General features: G+C 53.3%; 4 protein-coding genes across 4 annotated transcripts; 1 reads left to right on the top strand and 3 right to left on the bottom strand.

Moving 5' to 3' along the window:
- Positions 1-8,365: 8,365 nt before the first annotated feature.
- On the top strand, positions 8,366-10,594 carry flbA (developmental regulator FlbA; the record flags this gene model as incomplete). The annotated part of the gene is made up of 4 exons (XM_056948243.1): positions 8,366-8,938; positions 9,003-10,134; positions 10,203-10,390; positions 10,451-10,594. 4 exons carry the CDS (start codon positions 8,366-8,368, stop codon positions 10,592-10,594), a joined length of 2,037 nt encoding a protein of 678 aa, XP_056795468.1.
- A 1,610-nt stretch (positions 10,595-12,204) lies between these two features.
- Positions 12,205-13,713, bottom strand: N7459_009074 (RNA polymerase II accessory factor CDC73 family protein; the record flags this gene model as incomplete). The annotated part of the gene is made up of 1 exon (XM_056948242.1): positions 12,205-13,713. The coding sequence occupies one exon, from the start codon at positions 13,711-13,713 to the stop codon at positions 12,205-12,207; it is 1,509 nt and encodes a 502-aa protein (XP_056795467.1).
- Positions 13,714-15,506: 1,793 nt separating this feature from the next.
- On the bottom strand, positions 15,507-17,091 carry N7459_009073 (putative MFS monocarboxylate transporter; the record flags this gene model as incomplete). The annotated part of the gene is made up of 4 exons (XM_056948241.1): positions 15,507-16,259; positions 16,337-16,699; positions 16,766-16,866; positions 16,923-17,091. The coding sequence occupies 4 exons, from the start codon at positions 17,089-17,091 to the stop codon at positions 15,507-15,509; spliced, it is 1,386 nt and encodes a 461-aa protein (XP_056795466.1).
- A 288-nt stretch (positions 17,092-17,379) lies between these two features.
- On the bottom strand, positions 17,380-18,063 carry N7459_009072 (uncharacterized protein; the record flags this gene model as incomplete). The annotated part of the gene is made up of 1 exon (XM_056948240.1): positions 17,380-18,063. One exon carries the CDS (start codon positions 18,061-18,063, stop codon positions 17,380-17,382), a length of 684 nt encoding a protein of 227 aa, XP_056795465.1.
- Between the last annotated feature and the right edge of the window lie 753 nt (positions 18,064-18,816).

The raw sequence follows: 18,816 nt of genomic DNA, 5'->3' as shown, positions 1-18,816 counted from the left end.
TCACTCAAGGTCCGAGGGGAAACGGTTGAGATTACATTTTGCACATTGGCATCTTCCCATAGCCGAGAGAGGAGTGCAGTTCCCCGTCCAACCACTTCCACGGAGCCTGTGCGACCTGGACGATCTGCGATGACGGGGATTTGTCCACCTGCGCGTGGCGAGGATCAGCGGTGTCGCCAACCCGGTGTGATGAATAAACAGGAGCCAACCCAAAGTTTACTTTCTTGAGGCGCCCAGCGCCTTGCGAGCTGCATCATGAGGCGCGGAGAAGATGCGGTGTATACGGAAGTCCGCGGCGATGGAGCTAATACAGCGATCCCCTATGAGCGGGCGTCTAGTATCGGGACGAGGGCGTTAACTACGAGGCTTTACTCTGCTCTTCCGTGCAACGATCGAGGAAGTCAATTCGGTACTCCGAATGGCCGAGAATGGCATCTTCTCCCCGCCTGGATGTCGGGCATTGTCTTTTCCCACCGAGGATCTCATTGTTCCGTGACTCGCCTCAGGGAGAAAGCTCACGTCAGGGACGTGACTGGCGGAGGGGGGGGGATCCCTTGGGTTAATGCAATTGTTCGTGTGGGAAGTGCCCATCATCATCATCACGGCGCTGCCTTCTTTCCGCTGCAGCCCGAGAGCCCACCCATCAAGAGCCGAGAGGACGGGAGTGGCTGATGGATCGCATGTGGAGCTCGCGCCCATGAAGGCGGCATGTCGGGGGATTAATCGAAGCGGCGCACGCCCGAGTCTTCGAATCAGCTCGTATCGCGGTACTTGGTCTGTACGCCGTCACGGCGGAGACAGAGGGGCACTTGGTGCTGCGACTCCGAGACGACTGGCCGGCGCCTGCTGATTCGGTTTCATGCCCACGATCACCATCTCAGGACTCCCTCTGGATTCGGTCCAGTTCTCCATCTTTGCTCCTTCCTTCGCTGATTCATCTTCGTCATCTCCGCTCGACGTACAGTAGAAGCATGGTCGATCAGGGTACATTCGACTCTCACACGGGTATTGGCTAGGGTCAGTGACGGGCATTTATCCTTGGTGATAAGCACGATCGACGCTGTCAATCATTGGATGGAGTGTGGTCTTCACTGCTCCTGCCTGTCCCTTGCAGCCGGACTCCAGTGATGTTGTGCGTGTGCCGACCAAGGGCGAACACCTGATGAGATCTGGGAACCTCAGAGGTGATGGGATGAATAAGTCTGTGGATGACTTGGGCAGTGTCGAGCCAGATTTGACAGATGCCTTGGTAGTCAAGGGCACAGAGGAGTCTGCTGCCAGAGCAGGGAGGGACCGAGGTTATGCCAGGCGTGATGGCCCCCAATCTGGCAACGGCAGACTATTCTCAAATGAGCATGATCCCAGTCAGCTTACAGCAGGAGAACTGTCAGTGATTCGGCGTTGGGCCTGTCATTCCTACTGCCCCTGAATATCATCGTTTGCCTAAGGTGCCCAGTAGGAATGCATTTGGGGTGAAATCAACCTCAGCAGAGACATCTCCCATCTCTAAAAAAAGATGATGCATAAGTACGTAGGCTCCATGTGGTACTGACATCCTTCTAAAGCCACATGGGCGCAAAAGGAATCCCCACCGCAACTCCATGCAAGTCATCTCGGACGGATCCCGATCTTCGCCGGGCACCGTTAGCTGCAGGACGGAGCTCCCAGCACACTCAGGCACAGAGTATATCCTTGTAGCTACCTCCTATACGCTTGGGGCACTCAATAATATAGAGTGCCTAATACACCCATACGCACCATATCGTCACACAGTTATCAAGTATACAGATTATTCAACATGATCATATCATCACAATTGACACGTCACGGCCGTTGATATATAGATCCACCACATGGAGCTCATGCCCCAATATAGGTCACAACCGTAGGAGTCTGTAAGACGCGCGCAGAAACAAACTAGAATAGGAAATAAGTAAGTCAATATACCGATATACATGTATGTATATATAATTATTGATGCATCTTTCAAGCACGCATCCTTCGCCTAGAAGAAGGTTACGTTGCAGGATCAATAATAGATGGGGCGGAGAAGCCTTCTGCGAAGGATTTGTTCACGGTTAAGCACGGACTAAGGGGAGTTGCAGCGTGCATGGTAAGGAAGGAAAGTAGTATTCTCTTGAATAATAGTCATGAATATATACAACAGAACAGATAACAACATCCCCCTTAGATATACAGAGTCATCGACTCAGTCCTCCAGGGCTTCTATATTGAGTAAGGTAAGCACTTACTCGCCGCGACTCCACCCATTTAGGCTGCGCGAATCCACGTTGAATAACACATGGTCGCCAAGCCTTGTCCCCATGCCTGGCCCAAAATTGGTCTCAGGAACCGATGGCAAAAGAAAATGGCAAAATTGGTTGTTGGGCGAATCCGATCGTCTTCGTATCACGCGCAAGGAATGGGCCAGATACTCGAGTGTAAACACCGCCCCCTTTCTCCCATTCCATTGTGGAGTGGGTGCTCCATAGGAGATGAAAATGGGATGCATTTTTCCATTTTCTTTTCCATTTTCTTTTTGACTTTCCTTCTTCGGGGCTTCTAGAATCCTTCTAGAAGGAACTCTAGCGCAGGAATTCGCCACGCGCGGACTTCGCCGTAAATCTATGCAAGACGGTTTCAGCCACGGCCGAACTGGGCGAGTGGGTCTGTCACTTACAGAAGATATACGGGTTCTTCCGAATTTGTGATTGTGGGAATGGTTCATGCTTCCGTAACCCTAATTGGGCCCCCGTTTCATCCGTCTTAGGTTCAGACTTACTGGTCGTGGTATTATGTTCCTCGCGATGAACTGGCCAGAGTCTATGACGTGATCCATTCCACTGGGAGTGGCTCGCAGCCAATCTCTGCATTCAGTAGGTGGGGACTATATGGTACAATCTAATACAGTAAATAAGTGTAATGATGGTATTATATGTATTGTCTGTATGGTCGGGACTCACCTGCGGCTCATAGCCGATCTGCCAAGCCGCTGCTTCGGTGTACTTCACCAACGCAGCAGGCGGTGTCTTCTCGCCTGCCCCATTTCCCGTTTGTGATCCTCCTGGCTTTCGGAGACACCGAGTATGATGACAGTTTCATATCTGAGGGGCAGCCTGATTACTGGGGTTTCTATTTCCCCATGGAGAACCGGAGGGAAGCCCTCTCGATAGTGTACATGGATACTATGTATACATGCATAGAAAGGAGGCGCTATTTCTGCTAGAGAACGGCCAGACACATGCGGCTCTATCACACCCCTCTCCGTTGCGTTTCCAGCCATTTCGCCTACACCTGAATATCCTCGCCCGTATTCCCAAGCTCGGCACCCGGGAACTGACTCAGATGTCCGTGCAATAGAAGCCACATGGCCCTCGCAATCCCACGAGGCGGTCTGACACCAAGCCCGTGTGCTCGGGGCTTCTGATCGTTCCCCAAGTCGGTCTAAGGCGGGGCTCGCCACCCCGGCCTTCCACGTGGAAGCAGTGTACCGCGCTGCTGGAACCGAGATATACGCTAAACACAAAAACGTACCAGTCTTCGCGGTCGGGGCCGTTTGATGGGATGCCTGGCATGACGGCTGTCCCTTTGCTCCAGACTGCTAGGATCCACTCGCTGGAGATGAGGGCGATGGATCTCCAGTCCGCCCCTCGTAGTCTTGGTAACGGACTATTGGATCCATTCCAAATTTATCCTTTGCGAGGCGGTCAATGCCAGCCACGCATCCTCGGGAGCCTCTTGAGGTCCTCAGCTGCCTGGGCTTGGACGACGGTCTAGATGCGATGAAGACCTGCGCCTAGGCAGAGCAGATCCGAGACAGTAGGACAGAATATAGATGTACATATGCAGGGGTCGGTAAGACCAGGTAGGCATGCTGAGCTGAGCATTATACTTCCGCCGGATAAATGCCAAGCAATGCAGGATCCTCCAAGCATAGCCCGAACCCCAAAGCCGAAGCCACATTCTTCCATGACAGAGCCGATATGTGATGGGCGATCTACTGGATCCTACAGCGATTGGCATGTTACCCACGTCGCAGCAATGCCGACTGCTACCTCCCGCTGACAACGCAAGGTATGGGGAACGGCACGATTGCAACTGGTGTCTGGCAATAGGGTGTACCCGTGTACGACTGGCGTGCATTCCCGCACCCCCAGAAGTCTCAGGCACAGGCGGTACTATGCAGATTCCCATGGGGTGCTTGCTTCAAGGCTGCGTGCCTTGCACTCGTGTGGATACCATGTGCCTTCCCTTTAACCTTGAATCCAGAACTGGAATCGACTTAAATTATGGTCGAGACTGTCGATCATTCAAGCAGTTGTCCGTCGAGTTGGTGCTGAAAGCCATTTTGTTGCAATACTATGACAATGGCTTGCTTTTACAAATCGCGTATATATATGTACTGGAGTATATGTACATGGGGCCGGGAGCTAATTTCTTACTGGGCGCTTGACATGACCCGCGAAGGTTACGCGATCTGAGCCGCGCTGCACCCCAGATAACAGGGGGCTGAATCGAGAAGGGGTATGTCGTGTTGTCCAGCCTGGCTGCGCGATATGGCGATCCTACCAATGGAGACTATCGATATAATACCATAGACACAAATATTGTGGAATCTATGGTATTGACCTTGGGACTATTGATAGTAGCTATCAAGCTGGGAGTCAGAACAATCACAACAGCCGACAACCCTATCCGAAAAGCCAATGATCCCTCCCCCCCGGCGCGACGATCAGTATTACATATCATTATTGAGCACGGGAGCCTTGTCTTCCATCTGCGGTACATAGTGTCTGACCGTCAAACCCTACAGGAGAATTCTCCGAAACGAGCTAAGCGGGCCTCAATTTTCGAGCCATGCGTATACGGTGTGTAACTCTGTACCGAGGTACTCATAAGGACTTCTCTCGTATCAGCGAACCCACTTGATCTGGACGATAACGGCTAGCAGGGCGGGATGAAGCGACAGGGATGATGTTACACTTTCTCCAGTCGCAGGCTCATCTCACCATGAAACGTGGAACCCGCGAACGCTAGTGTAAGGATCCACTATAGTCGACGCCAAGGATGCGATAGTCGCCACCCCTCGCTCTAAATTCTTGTCTATTTCCGAGGGGAACTTTTCAACCCATGTTTTCTGCTCCGGCATTGCTCCGACCCTTTGGGCCGAACTCTGTCCTAATCTACTAGTCCGGTCTTTACCTTTGACAGCTAATTTATCAACGTGAAACCGCCCTAGGAGAGCCGCAGAATTTGGGGGCCGATCTTTGTCTCGCGTCATGTCCAATCATGCTTGTGAAGGGAAGGTTGACCGGGGGCCGACAGTCGTCCTCCGCTTCTCTTGTTGGCCCCTTCCACGTTCTGGCCCCCGGAGCTAGTCGCGACTTACCAAGCGGAATATGTATATACAATTTATGTCCCGAAGGGGTTAGTTATCACACGAGTTGCCGTACATCCTCGGTATCGCTCCGTCGGAAAGGCTTCATCGATGGATGAATCGGGAGAATGAAGGGCAGAGAGGCGCACTAGACATTTACCCCGGTCCACGTGGGAATCGAGAGATCTAAAGCGTCGTGATGTATCGCGACTGGAGCTCTCTGCGATCTAAAAAGTATGTGTACATATACATCGCGATTACACATGCATCCACGGAGTACCGCGCTGGAAGAGAGGCCCTCAGATCGTCCTCCTATCGCCGTGGATCCGCACAGATGGACACGACCAACCATGCGATACGCAGGGCGACCAACCGCACTCATCCGGTCATATCTGTCAGTGGTTCCGGACCATGGCGGATGAGCTCGCACTGACGTTGACGCTGACTGTCCCCGTTGGCCCGGTTCTCCTTTGCACGCACTTGCTGTGAGGTGAGGGCTCTGCTGACGTGTCTGACAGCTCCCACGAAAAGAATCACTGATTCATCGGGGCCTGTGGAGGTAGTTGACGTGTTGACGGGGCCGACACAAGGTTTGCGGTATAGCAAGACGAGAAGACGGACCCGTCGATGTGTGGGAGGATGCTATTATCACGACACTATTGCGGCTCAAGCAATATAGTCGTATCGGTAGGGTCGATAGGACGCCTTACTCGGTTAGACGGAGTTGAGTGATCGGCAAGTCGATCCGAGCTCGTATTTGTGTTCTCTTCTCTGATATCTCGCACTTCTTACCTTTTTTACTTCTGCATTTGCTATGATCATCTCCCTGCCACCGCGGAGCAGGGCAGGAGACTCCGGGGAAGGCCGGAGGACAGCGCAGTTCATTCCGCATTGTTGACGGTTCCGTGCACGGGAAACGGTGGATAAGAGACCAAGGTGCCTAGGGCAGAAAGCCAGACGACGCAGGGTCGTGGACCAAACGGTTTGTGAACATCGCTGCGGCCGAGGGCACAGACAGGAGGCGCGACCGAGCCCGATCGCATCCACCAACAACCACGCGACAGGCGAGGCCAATGGCAAAGGGGGGGGGTAGCTCGAGCAGAGAAGGGAATAGCTGGAAAGCTCGGTCCCATCGCAACGAGGCGAGGCTCCTGCTTTCCCCTTTTCGCAGATCTCCAGGCCTTTACGACTGAAGCGATATGAACGGGACTCCCAACCGCGCTCAGACGCTCGGGTCCTCCACGTGTATCCACGTGGACCACATGGGCGCGCGCGCGAAAAGACGCCTGGAATAGCGATGGAAGGATCGTGCTCCGCCACGCGGGCCAAGAGGTTTCGCCTTCCGAAACACTGGTGACTCAAGGCCTGGTAGTCGTATTTGTTGGACTCATTAGCGAAGAGCGAGACTCCACAGTGTGGTGTACAGAGACAAGGCCAGACATGTGACGGATCTGCTGCATCCGATCACAGAGCGGAATGAGCGATTGACGAATGAAGGATCCGGCAACAAGGGCACATCCGATGTGAAGGAAGATCGGAAGGGGCCTTTTTTTTGCCACCAGTCGATAAGCAGGTACTACTGTATATATGAGTCTATCGGGTACCATCGCGTACATTGCGAGTCTGGAGGGGCAGGGATTCCCACGTGGGCTCAAGCTTCTGTGAGTTGGCGACAGCCATCCTTACCTGTTCGGGCGAACTGGACCGGGGCCCGAAAACAAAGAGTCCGGAGTAAAGTGGGGGAGGAGGACAACACGCCACTGTGGCCCAATCAGGGGGCTGCGACCGCTGAAGAAGTCGGATCACCGTGGTGTGCACCGTAGCCTAGGCCGAAGCCGGCAGTAGTAGAGTCGCAGGGGGGGTTTTCCGACCCAGTCTACAGCATTTACGGCGTAGTCTAGCTAGCTCCACGCTGGACATGAGTCGGTGAATGCGGATGGTGGTATTACCCGTGTCCCCATTACCGTTACCGTTACCAGGGATCTTCAAGCGGATCTGTTCGGGGCCATTCCTTGGGTCGCTGGGCGAACTTGGTGAAATCATTGACTAGAGATTTTTTTTCTTCTGTCCATTTCCTGTTCTAGGAGAGTGGGATTTGATCTCCGATAATATTTGGAATCCTCCTGGGCGAAACTATTTCCACGGGGAGGGTAGACTGGCATGATCGAAAATATGCCAAATGCCGGGGGCCTTCGGAAGACCGCCGAAGATTGAACTCTGATGGAGAGAGGGGGTCAAAGAGAGACACAAGTGCATAGAGAGAGACAATCATCCATTTAGTGGTGTTATGTACAGCACAAAGCAAGCTTGAGAAATTAGAAAAATGCCCAAAACGTAAAAAGAAAAGAGAAAAAAAACCACTCTAAAAAACCCAAAACCACATAATACACAAAACAAGGAGCCCACCGATCTTCACCATGAGGCAATCCCTTCCCTTGGCCCACGTTGTTTGGGTGCAGCACACCAAACTCCTTCCGGTCGGGCTCACGCGTGGGCTGTGGGTCATGGATGACAGGCCTGATTCTTCACAAGGGGGTGTATCGCCTGTTGCCCTCCCCTTGTTTTTGCTCCCTTGTGCTCTTATCCTCTTTTGGGGCCTGAAAAGGAAGACCAAAAAAATAATAATAATAATAAATCAATACGAAAAAAAAAAGGAATTAGAAACTATAGTGTATATCTCCATCTCCCAACCTCTCACCCCCCCCTTCTTACAACATTTGTCCTTCCCCCCCTCCTTCTCTTTCTTTTTCCCCTCTCCGACCTGACTATACGACGACTCTAAAACGAATAGGAGTTCCACCCACCCTCTATTAGTGAAAATCCTTCCTTTTTTTTCTTCCCTTTTTTTCCCACTGGGGTCTGGGTCTTTATGTTACCTACCTTCCCCTTTTCGGTGTACAGATCGTGGGTATCCGGTCTTGCTTGACTTACCCACTTTTCACACTCCTCCTGAAGTCTGGTTCACCCAAAAGGTCTCCAAACCATTCAATGCCAACCCTACCCTCTGTGAACCACTTCCGAGAAGAATCTCTTCCTGCAGTTCCTGATCCTTCGGTTCCTCGCCCTCGCGCGGATTCTTCTTCTTCCACCATCCCAACGACTGATCCGCCTGCCTTTCCCTCCACCTTCACTGGGTCAGTCGTCGGTTCTATTTCTCGCCGCAACCGTCGCTCTTTCGCTGCTCTGGCCCAGAAGACATCCAACGCTCTTGCCAGTCTGTCAACCATCAGCAACGCCTCCACCATCCCTCTGCGCTCGTCCCCGTCCTCCAGCAGTCTGTACAAACAGGCCAGGGCCATCGTCGCGGCCAATCCGTTGACCCCGCCATTGTCGGCCGGAGATACCAACGAACCATTCCTGGACCGCTCGCGACCCAGTTCGCCGGCTTTGATCGAGCCTCAGTTCGCGCACAAACGCCGCCTGACGCTCCAGCGCGTCCCGACCCCTCCGCAAGAACCCCGTCTTGTTCCCCCGGGCTCGGTGCCTGTCGCGCTGCCCAAGATGCACCAAACGTCGTCGCGGTTATTGCGCATGACCGAGGATGAGCGCCCGTTCACCAAGGTAGGTCCGAGAATGAGAATCGTATATGGGCGCAGACCGCAGTTGAATGCTCACGCGTCGCTAGGATTTCATGGACCTGTTCTCCACCTTGATGGTTAGTTTGAAGTTGGATTCGCACCGGGTGCGCTTCACTCGATATGACCATAGCTTCACCTCAGAAGAAGCCATCAACAACCTGGGCTCGCTCAAGTTCTCGCAGTCGAACCGCATGCCAGACCCCAAGGACCCGTCGCGCATTGTGACCACGACCACGACCACGACATTCTCCATGGCCAAGGAAATGGCTCGCTCCGTGTGTCAACGATTCGTTGATGCGCGGTTTATTGAGCCGGCGGATGGCAAGGCGTTGCCGATCTTCCCACTCAAGGGCGCTCTCTTCCAGCTTACCCCGAAGGGCATCAACATTCTTCAGCGCTTCTGCCAGCGGAACGGAATCACTGCCCGGCACGTGATGAGCGTGCTAGAGTCGCCGCGCAACACGATGCAATTGGTGAATCTGGAGCGAGACACGGAGACTGACAAGCTCTCTCATGACCGGGCGACGATCGAGGTTATCTTCCGCCGCTTCGCCGGGCAGGAAGGGCCCAATCTAAAGGCTAGCATATCGACCTCCGACTCCGATTCCCTCAGCGAGTACTCCAATGGGATCATTGGGGTGAAGATGGCGCGGGAGCGGAAACTGCAGGATGGAAAGATCTACAGCAACACGTTCACCGGCAAGGGCGCCGTGGATTGGTTGATGGATTGCTCGACCACCATCGAACGCCGGGAGACGTGTTTGATTGCCGAGCTGTTCCTCAAGTACGGCCTGATTACGATGATCCAGGACGACAAGACATTCCCCGACTCGAACGCGGTGTTCCAGCCATCCAAGTATGCGATCTACTGCATCACCGAGCGTGGCCAGCGCGTGTGCGGGTGGATCGCTCGTGACAAGAAGCGCGACAACAACGGCTCCATCACCTATGACAACCGTGGCATGCCCCGGGACTCCAACAACGCTCGCCTCACCCACATCCTGCAAGACCCCGCTCTCCGGCTGTTGTTCCGCGAGTTCCTGCGTTACTCGCTCTGTGAAGAGAATCTGTCCTTTTACCTCGATGTGTCTGAATTCACCAGCAACTACCACAAGGCGGAGAAGACTGGCACCTTTGGCAAGGCTGATTCCGTTCGGGAAACCTTGGCCGCTGCCTACGGTGCGTCCAGCTCTGTTCTACTCCCCTTTCTCTCTCGTCGACTGTTCCCGGAACTGACGTTTTTCTAGGCTTGTACAACGCGTTCCTGGCCCCTGGATCTCCCTGCGAGTTGAACATTGACCATGGCCTGCGCAACAGTCTGGCTAGTCGTATGACCAAGGCCGTCGGCGACGACGAGTCCATGTTCAAGAGTCTCCAGGAGGTGGTGCATCTCTTCGAGCTTGCGCAAACCTCCGTCTTCAAGCTCATGTCTAGTGTAAGTTGATGTCGGCCGCGACATGGTCGATAGGTTCCTGGTACTGACCGTTGATTGCAGGATTCCGTGCCGAAATTCCTTCGTGACCCCAAGTACTCCGTTGTCCTGCAGGAGCACGATGTCGACATCTTTGGCGGCCCTCGTTCGTACTCGCCGAGCGCGACTGCCCCCGAACGAACCATGAGCCGTTCCGCGCGGACATGACAATTACCGCGAGGCAGCGTCGATGTTTCCTACAGACCAGTAAACAAAGACAGGCCCCATCGTGATTCGCACGCCGTCCGAGCCCCTGTCAGCTTCTAACGACTAAGCTTCAACGTCTTTGCAGTCTCAGATCAGAGTTTCTGCGGGTGCGATACAAGCCAATCGAGGCTCCTCTACTCCCGTGGCCCTGTGCGACTGCAACGCGGGAATCACACCCGCGACGGGGTTTCGTTCTCGAGCGACGAGAGACCAACAAAAGGCGACGCTTGCGGACACGATTTCGGCAGTTCTCATTATGATCGCTTCCGACAGACCCGTTTTCCTCTCCGTTTCCTAGCTTCACATGGCATGCAGCGCAGGAGTGTCTTTTATTATTTTGCGTCGGCATTCGTCCTGAACTGCCACTATTTTCATTTTAATTTTCCCTCGTCTCTGCACAATTCCCGATGAAAGACGTTATGATCGACGCCTCACGTTATAGAGAAGGTCGGGCATTGGGACCACTTGTTTTATTTGGATGACCTCTCCGTTTCCTCTTCCCATCCACTGCATGATATCCCTCCGGCACTCTCTCCATGAAGAACCGAGTGAAGAGAAACCCAAAGCAGAAAAAGAACCAAAAAAAAACCTCCCGTACACAAAATACCGGTGGCGACCCCAGCGCATGCTTCGAGTTATGTTGTCCTTATATTGAGCATCAGATATGGCGTTTTCTCTCTGTGCATGTTCCCTCTTCTCTTTTTACCTTGTTTCATCTATCATGTCTACTTTTTTTTTTTTCTCTTCTCTTCATCTTGCATGACCCGTTTATTTTCACTTCATTTGAGCCTCTCATCTTGGACCACTATTTCTTCTTCGATTCTCTCTTGTGACTGGCATCCCTGTTTTGCGGCACTGTATCCTTTCTTCTCTTCTGGGCACAGCGAGTGAGTTCTGGTCTTTGTGTATGCCATATTACCCCCGTTCCCAAGGGAACCGCAATGGACATGACGATCTCATCTACCGTGCTTCTCGCCTCGTATTCTATCCGGCCTCGGATCCGTGTCGCGCCCGCTCGTAGCGTCCTTCCTGTTTCCGTCGTGTGCGGCGTTGAGGCGGCTGGTCTCGGCGGGCCTGGGCCCCGGGCGTGGACGTGTTCGACTTCTGGTCCGTCTGGGGATTGGAAACCGGGACGTGCTCCGGCTATTTGGTTCTGTAGGCTTGGGATTCCTTGGTAGAGGGGGTCGCCTGAGTTCCATTGGATCGAGCGTGGAGAGAACGGTAATGTGGCACTGGAACTTGGGGTTTTTGCGGTGGCGCTCGTTGGTCCCATGTCATTACGGGACTGCGGTCAAATCTAGATCTCGTAGATGCCGGGCGTGGTGTATCTATGCGTGCTAGGCATTACGGAGGAACAAGGAAATTGCCATGCGGAACAGAGGGAAGGAAAGATCAAGATTGGGGTCGTCGAGACCGCACTGCACAACCTCTCGCACCAGATGAAAAACGCCGGAAACCCGCCACCCCCCGAGTAATCAATCGTGTCATCAAAATCCGAAAGAGGCGGAGAAAGCAATTCAGAAAGGGGAATCGAGTCAAAAAACAAGGTCAAGAGATCAAGGCTGCACGGTCTATTTCGATGCCCAGCCACGCAGCCTCATGCCCTCCTCAATCGCCGTCCAGATGCCCTCGACAACCTCGCGATCGCGCCAGCGCCCTGACCCGTGCACGCCGCCCTTCTCGTCCCACCGTTCCACGGAGAAGCTCTCCACGCCGCGCCCCCATCCTTTCACGGTCGATGGGACGTCTTCGCCACGCCAGCCGACGTAGATGCCCGTGGCGTGCTTGAACAGCTCCGGTGGGGAGGACCACTTGTACGACTTGAACTGCCAGGTCTGGCCGGTCGTGAAGACCGCCACCAGGCGCGACCAGTACTCCGGCTTGAAGTTGGTGGTGCCGTCGACGAGGATGAACTTGGTTGGCTTGGGTCCGCGAGCGCCGTTGGCTGAGCCAATTGCGCCCGCGGTCGGGTTGGACGGGTCGGCCTTGATGCGCAGTGGGCGCCGCAGTTCCATGAAGTTGGCTTCGGTGGACATGCTGAGTGTCGGGTGGTCGGGCGGCACGAACACGCCGTCCTGGAGGAAGGACTTGATGTTGGACATGCGGATGAGGGACGAGGCGGAGGGAGAGAGGAGGATGATTGGGTCGGGGCGGGAATGGGACTTGCGGGATGAAGGCATTGAGAGGCCCGCCGACGGCGTGGGGACCATCGCGGAGCTCTTGCTGCTGGGTTTGGTGGCGCCTGGTTGGCCCGGACGAGACCGGTTGCGGTCGAGGAATAACTCGGCGCTTTTGCGGACGTGCGAGAAGTCCTGTTGGCGGGTCTGGTTAGCTTCACGGTGGCCTTTGCATAGCCCTCCGCCCCAGCCTTCGTGTTGGAAGGGACTTACTGTCGGCTTGATCCCCCGTAGCACCGTGTTCCGGTCTCCTGTCTTGCGCTCGCCGTTGTAGATCTCCTGCAGCCGGGGGTCAATCGGCTTCTGCGCGCGGCCCGCCTGAGCCCCAACCTGCGCCGGTGCACCGCTGGGCACCGACAAAACGCCCCCGGTTGCACCGGAGGCAATGCCGGCCGAGGCTTCGGCCTGAGCGACACCTGCAGCTGCAGCAGCGGCCTCGGCGGCGGCGGCGGCAGCGCCCTCCAGAGGCTTGATGTATTCGATTTCATCGGAAGCACCCTCTAGCCAGGTGATCAAGTCCAGGCGCTCGACAAAGACAAGGTTCTGAACCTGCTCCTCCTTCCCCCCCTCTTGCGCCGCCTTTGTTTTGAGTGCCTCATTCAGCTCCTGTGCGGAGGCAATGTATTCGGGAATGGCGACATCCTTCTTCTGCCACGCGAAGAAGATGCTGCGTAAGTCGACGGCGGACTTGTCCGGTCCAGAGAGGAATCGCGTCGGTGTGTTGAGTGGAATTGCCTGCGTAATCGGCTGCGAGAAGACCAGATGTGTGGCCTGGGCCAGATCTTCTGTCGCATGTTCCTCTGTGAGCTCGGACGAGGTTGTCGTCGTCGGGAGACTACCGGCCGCAATGGCGCGCCGGAGCGAGAGGAGAGGATCTTGCAGGGCTGGGTCAGCTGCAGACATGACTGCAGGCGAGAATGCAGCAGCCCGGGGAGATACTGAGGTGTGTTCTAAAAGTCGGACTTCACGGCGTTGAAGCGTTCGGATTCGCTGTCGAAGCTCGGGCCGCACGTGACCGTGTATAGAATCGCTCGGTTAGAATCAAAGGAAAACTTGAGCTTTAGCGAAGGCGATCTTGAGAAGTGGGGAGATGACGCTATATTGCTTCTAGGTGGTATTTCTACCACAATATTCCGGGGGCAGGGAAGAAACGATAGTAATCCTCCACACTCGGATCAAAGACCTTCACCTGACGAGAATAGATTGTCGCCCCTTGCCGTGTAGCTAACGTGCGCGCTCTCCCTCTCCCTCTCTCTTACTTAGATGACTACGGGTTTTCCACCCACTCCGTGTGTTCCTTCTCCGTCATCAACGCTATAATACATCAATCGAACTATTTGGGTGGTGTGCAACTAACTAATTAAACGTGCATTGTCGTAAGTGCTTCTATAGCCTGCTGTACAAGTAGTCTGGTCCTCCTCGCACCATAAACCTTCCAAGGTTACGTATCTATGATCATTCCTTTCAGCGAACTGATATTTTCGACATTTCCCAGAACTAGACTGATCCTCCTTGAATCCTCCACCCTCGCTATCTTCTGCGACAATGGATGTGCAGTCTAGGGCCAGGCGTCACGATGTCCTCAAGAACCGGCATCAACAAGTCCATGCCTGCGATCCCTTTTTCCTCTCTCCTGCCGATCTCCAAGAGCTTGGTGTTCAAGCTTTTCAAGTAGGGATCACTGATGATGGAGTTCTACAATTTAACCCATGTTATTTCCGTCCTCACCCCGAGAAAGTCCTCCAAGAGTACCCCCCCTCCCCCCGATACTTCAGATCCTGATCTTGACATTGGAAGGTTAAACGAACCGCGCGACTTCGATTCTATCTTGCAAGACGTCCTGATATTATATCCGCATTTGAAAAACCCACTCGAAATAGCAAAAGCTCGATATGACTGGGCTCTGAGAGACTATGGGGTAGATGCATGGGATACGCATGCCCAAGAGATATCCTATCACATTGATCATTAGATCCACGCTCCTCGCAGGGGCCTAGACGACTGTCTTTTTGATAGCCTCGGAAGTCTCGATTACACGCAGCCTCAGGAAGTAGTAGGATGATCCAAGGCTTTTGATTCATAAGCTAAAATCAAGCCGCAGTCGCTGGACAAGAGGCTACCCCTTGGCTAACTATACATTCTTAACCAATCTAGAGTGGAGTGTAGAAGGGGTCCTAGAGGATTCCACCCTAGATTCTCCTACGCCGCATATGATAATGAGCTTGATTTCAGTGGTTCCTGCGTATGGAGATGGCCCAGGTTATTCTGTCTTAGCTTTTCAAGATTGCTTTTCTGACCTTTGCTCTTTCTCTGTCAGGAATGCAATTCAGCATCTTCCATCTGACCTGTCTTCATCCTTACTTGAATTCATACCTATTTCCTTTTCCACAAAGTAGGTTATATCTCAATTACTCTGCTCTTTAATCTTTTTATTCGCTGCTTCTAGTAGATAGATTGGATTAAAGGTCGTGGCTGGGTCCTTTCTGCATATTACTTTTCTTTCCTTGTTGTGCGTGTTTTGTCTTCGCGGTCAACAATCATCAATCAGCATTCTTTTAACCCGATGTAGGCTGACTACTATTCTGATGACAATGCCTGCCCAGGTGATTAGTGAGGCAGCCTATGAGGACCTGCTCCTTACAGTAGGCCCGAGGATGGGTTTAATGGATTAGAGTGAAGGAAACCAAAGGGTCGATTCAATGATAAAATAATCGCTTCATATAGACCATATATGCGGGGTACGGCCATGCTCCAAAGAATGCCGTGATGCCAGTAAATAGAATCAAAGTGCCGTACCGGCTATCGAATCCGGTAGTTCCACCGACGCTACTGGAATCACCGAGGGATCCTTGCCGGAGAAGCACAGTGCTCAGGGGTCCGCTGATGACATTACCAATTCCTCGGCCTCCAGCCAGCAATCCAAACACCAAGCCCGTCTCCAGGGATGAAGGAGAGTCGGCGTCATGCTTGATCTGCGTGATAACACCGGACCAAGTCGAACTGAATCCACCAGCAAAGAAACCATAGGACAGAGAGAAGACGGTGAGGAGAGCAAGAGCTTCCTGGGACGAGCCCGAATTCGACGATGCTAAGCCCCAGAAGAGGAGAACTGACAATGCCGATCCTACAGATGAGACAAGCAGGACGTTCGTGACGGCGACTCGGTCGCAGAGCATGCCGAGTGCAATCCCGCCGAAGATGGAGGTCCCGTTGAAGAGGGAGACTAGCATCGTACCCATTGTTTCCGGCAGACCGACCGTAGCCGTGGAGTAAGATGGAAGATAGGTTGATGGCAGGAAGTATCCAAAGCTTTGGATGATATTGCCGGCCTGCATCGTCCAGAAGGTAGCTAGTCGCAGGAAGCTGAGATCAAGCCGGCGAGCTGACGTCGAGGACGAGACGGGGATCCGCGGTTTCATGAACAGCAGGGATAGGAGTGTAGTGATCAACTGCGACAGGAGTGTTAGTTCGCTCTGGGCTGATAAGGAATCGAAGAGTGATAGTAGTATCGTCGGCAAAGCCATACCGTAATGACCGTCCAGGCTTTCAATGTGTTGCTTGAGCCAAATCGATTGAGACAAGCACTTGCCACAAAGGGGAGGGCGACTCCGGTAGTACTCTTCGCAGCCCACATGATCCCCAGCGCAAGTCCTTTTCTCCGTACGAACCATTGGTCCAGATACAACGAGGATGGGCTGAAGAGGAGCCCATTGCCTATGGCACACATCACGCCTTGCGTGGCAATCAACTGCCACACGGTCTTCGCAAATGAAGAAAGCAAAGAGCCAATCACTGTAATGACCATTCCCGCTGGAGCACAGTAGAGTTGCAGACGTGGATACCGAACCAGCAGAGTAAAGGTGATTGGCGAGAGGAGATACAGAAGGCCCTGTCGTCAAGGATCAGATTGCTTCCCCAGGGCAACGTTCATCGGCAAAGGCAGCGATATGCATACAGTTGAGGTAGTGCCAACGGTTGCTAGATCGCCTTTGTTTCCCTGCAGGACGCTGTGCGCCGTATAGTACTGTTGAAAGATACCAAACACAGTCGAGAATCCTGTGCATCGAGGTTAGTGATTGCCATAGTCCAGGCTCATTGTATGTGAGACACACCCCAGACTGGTAGCTGAATGAGACAGCATGATGCGAGCATTAACCAAGCGGCTTTGCCCCCATCGGCTGGGGCCAGCGAGGGCTGTTCGATCTCGAGCGGTGGTTCATGGTTCGAGGGTTGCGACGGCAACTCGCTCAAGGCGAGTGACTCTTGGTGCGAGGTGTTCATTGATGTCAAATAACCTTGCGAGTTGATGGCGACGATAGAAGGGATAGAAGGAAAGGAAAGAAGCCAGTGCCAGACCAAAGGCACCTGCGATTTACCCCTCTTGACTCATCACGAGTGTTGACGAATGGCGCAGGCCGTTCCTCTCCGCTTCTCATTCTCTATCACTACGTAGTCAACCGCTATGAGTATTGAAAACAGTTCATATTGTCAACGACACAGGCTCGATATTATGAGCAGCCCGTACAATTCCATTCGAGCCTCCATGATCCGCACCCTTGACAAAGGCCCTCATTCGCACAGCCCACACATCGCCAGAATCACCTTGAAAGACCCTAGCTCACCGTTGCAGTCACCCACAAAGCCCAGATACCCATCTCCCACCTTCGCCATCGCGACAGGAGTGTTTGCAGTATTGACCCTTTCTCTTGCCCACACGATCGATTCGTTGACCGAGTCCTCCGCTGGAAGATACCAAGCTGCAGTCGGGTCCACGCCTTTCAAAAACATGCCCTTAAGACTGTAGGACTCCGACAGGAACGGCTGGACATTTGCTGGAACATGTGCCTTGTTCAGGTGCACGGTAGTTCGGTGGTAGTCTCCCATGTCCCAGGACAGGCCAGCCCTGCTGAAGAAGGGTTTGATATCTTGGGGCCTGGTGCAGCTGGGGAACATTCCCATACAGACGACTGTTCCTCCATTTCGTACGTATCTGAGCACCAGATCCCAGATATACAGACATAGTGGGTTATCATGCCGCCAAGTAAGCGCATCGTCGGTCAGGAGGACCGCCTTAGGCCTCAGGAGCAAGTACTCCTTGATGCCTGACGGTTGCTCGAATCGTAGGAGCTTCGCCTTTTGTTTCATTCCGAAGATAAGGCTTGCATAGGCCCGGTCAAACGCTTCGATGTGGGTAAGGGAAATGAAAATAATAAGAGGCTCTTGGCCGGCCAGGGTGAGTGTGTTGGACGCCATTCCTCCGGTGATAGTGAGGTGACTTCAACGACCGGATGGATCCAGTTTAGAGCTTCTGACAAGGAGGACTCGGACTTGAGACGCAGAGAGGCAAAGAAGCGGCGGAGAGAGCAGTGGTCTGGGGTTATTTGTGGAGTCCGTGTGCGAGAGAGAAAGAGAGAGAGAGGCGAAGAAGTAAAGGGCACAAGCGGCATAACAACAGTGACTATGCTCTGCTCAAATGAGTGCCTGTACCATCGGCGTGAGCACAACATCCACTGGATGCAAAGACCACGGTCTCATCTGCTGAGTTCATCGTAGTAAATTTTCCCAACGTAGCAGTCTCTGCGCTATACAATAATCGTTCCCTGAAGACCGGGAGTATATCAGTACTGCATCAGAAGCACTATAGAATATCCTGAAAAGAATTTGATTCATGATTCTGATTGTAGTCCCTCCCTTTGTTTAGCATATTCAAAGATGACGAAGTCGTCTCAGCCATAAATGTGTTGACCGGCAACTTACAGTCGATGCTTAGATCTATCTGGTACGGAGGGCCATTTGGATATCAAAGTTGAGAACTGTTCATACAAGCTATCCTGTAGCATTCGAATGGTAACCCATGTCGAAAGAAGAGTAGAAAATTCGGTAGATAATCTCACAAATCATGAAGACAAGAGGTGCTGCACGCAGGCAAGCACGCTGAAGAAGGCCATAACCCAACCGATTCCTGGTATTTCCGTAGCCGACCTTCCCGTTCCTTGTGCACGCCGT

This window comes from Penicillium hispanicum (genome assembly GCF_028827665.1).
Source record: "Penicillium hispanicum strain IBT 35686 chromosome Unknown utg000008l_segment0_segment0, whole genome shotgun sequence".
NCBI classification, from domain to species: domain Eukaryota; kingdom Fungi; phylum Ascomycota; class Eurotiomycetes; order Eurotiales; family Aspergillaceae; genus Penicillium; species Penicillium hispanicum.
Note: the sequence above shows the minus strand (reverse complement) of the source record. Positions and strands in the feature narration are given on the sequence as shown.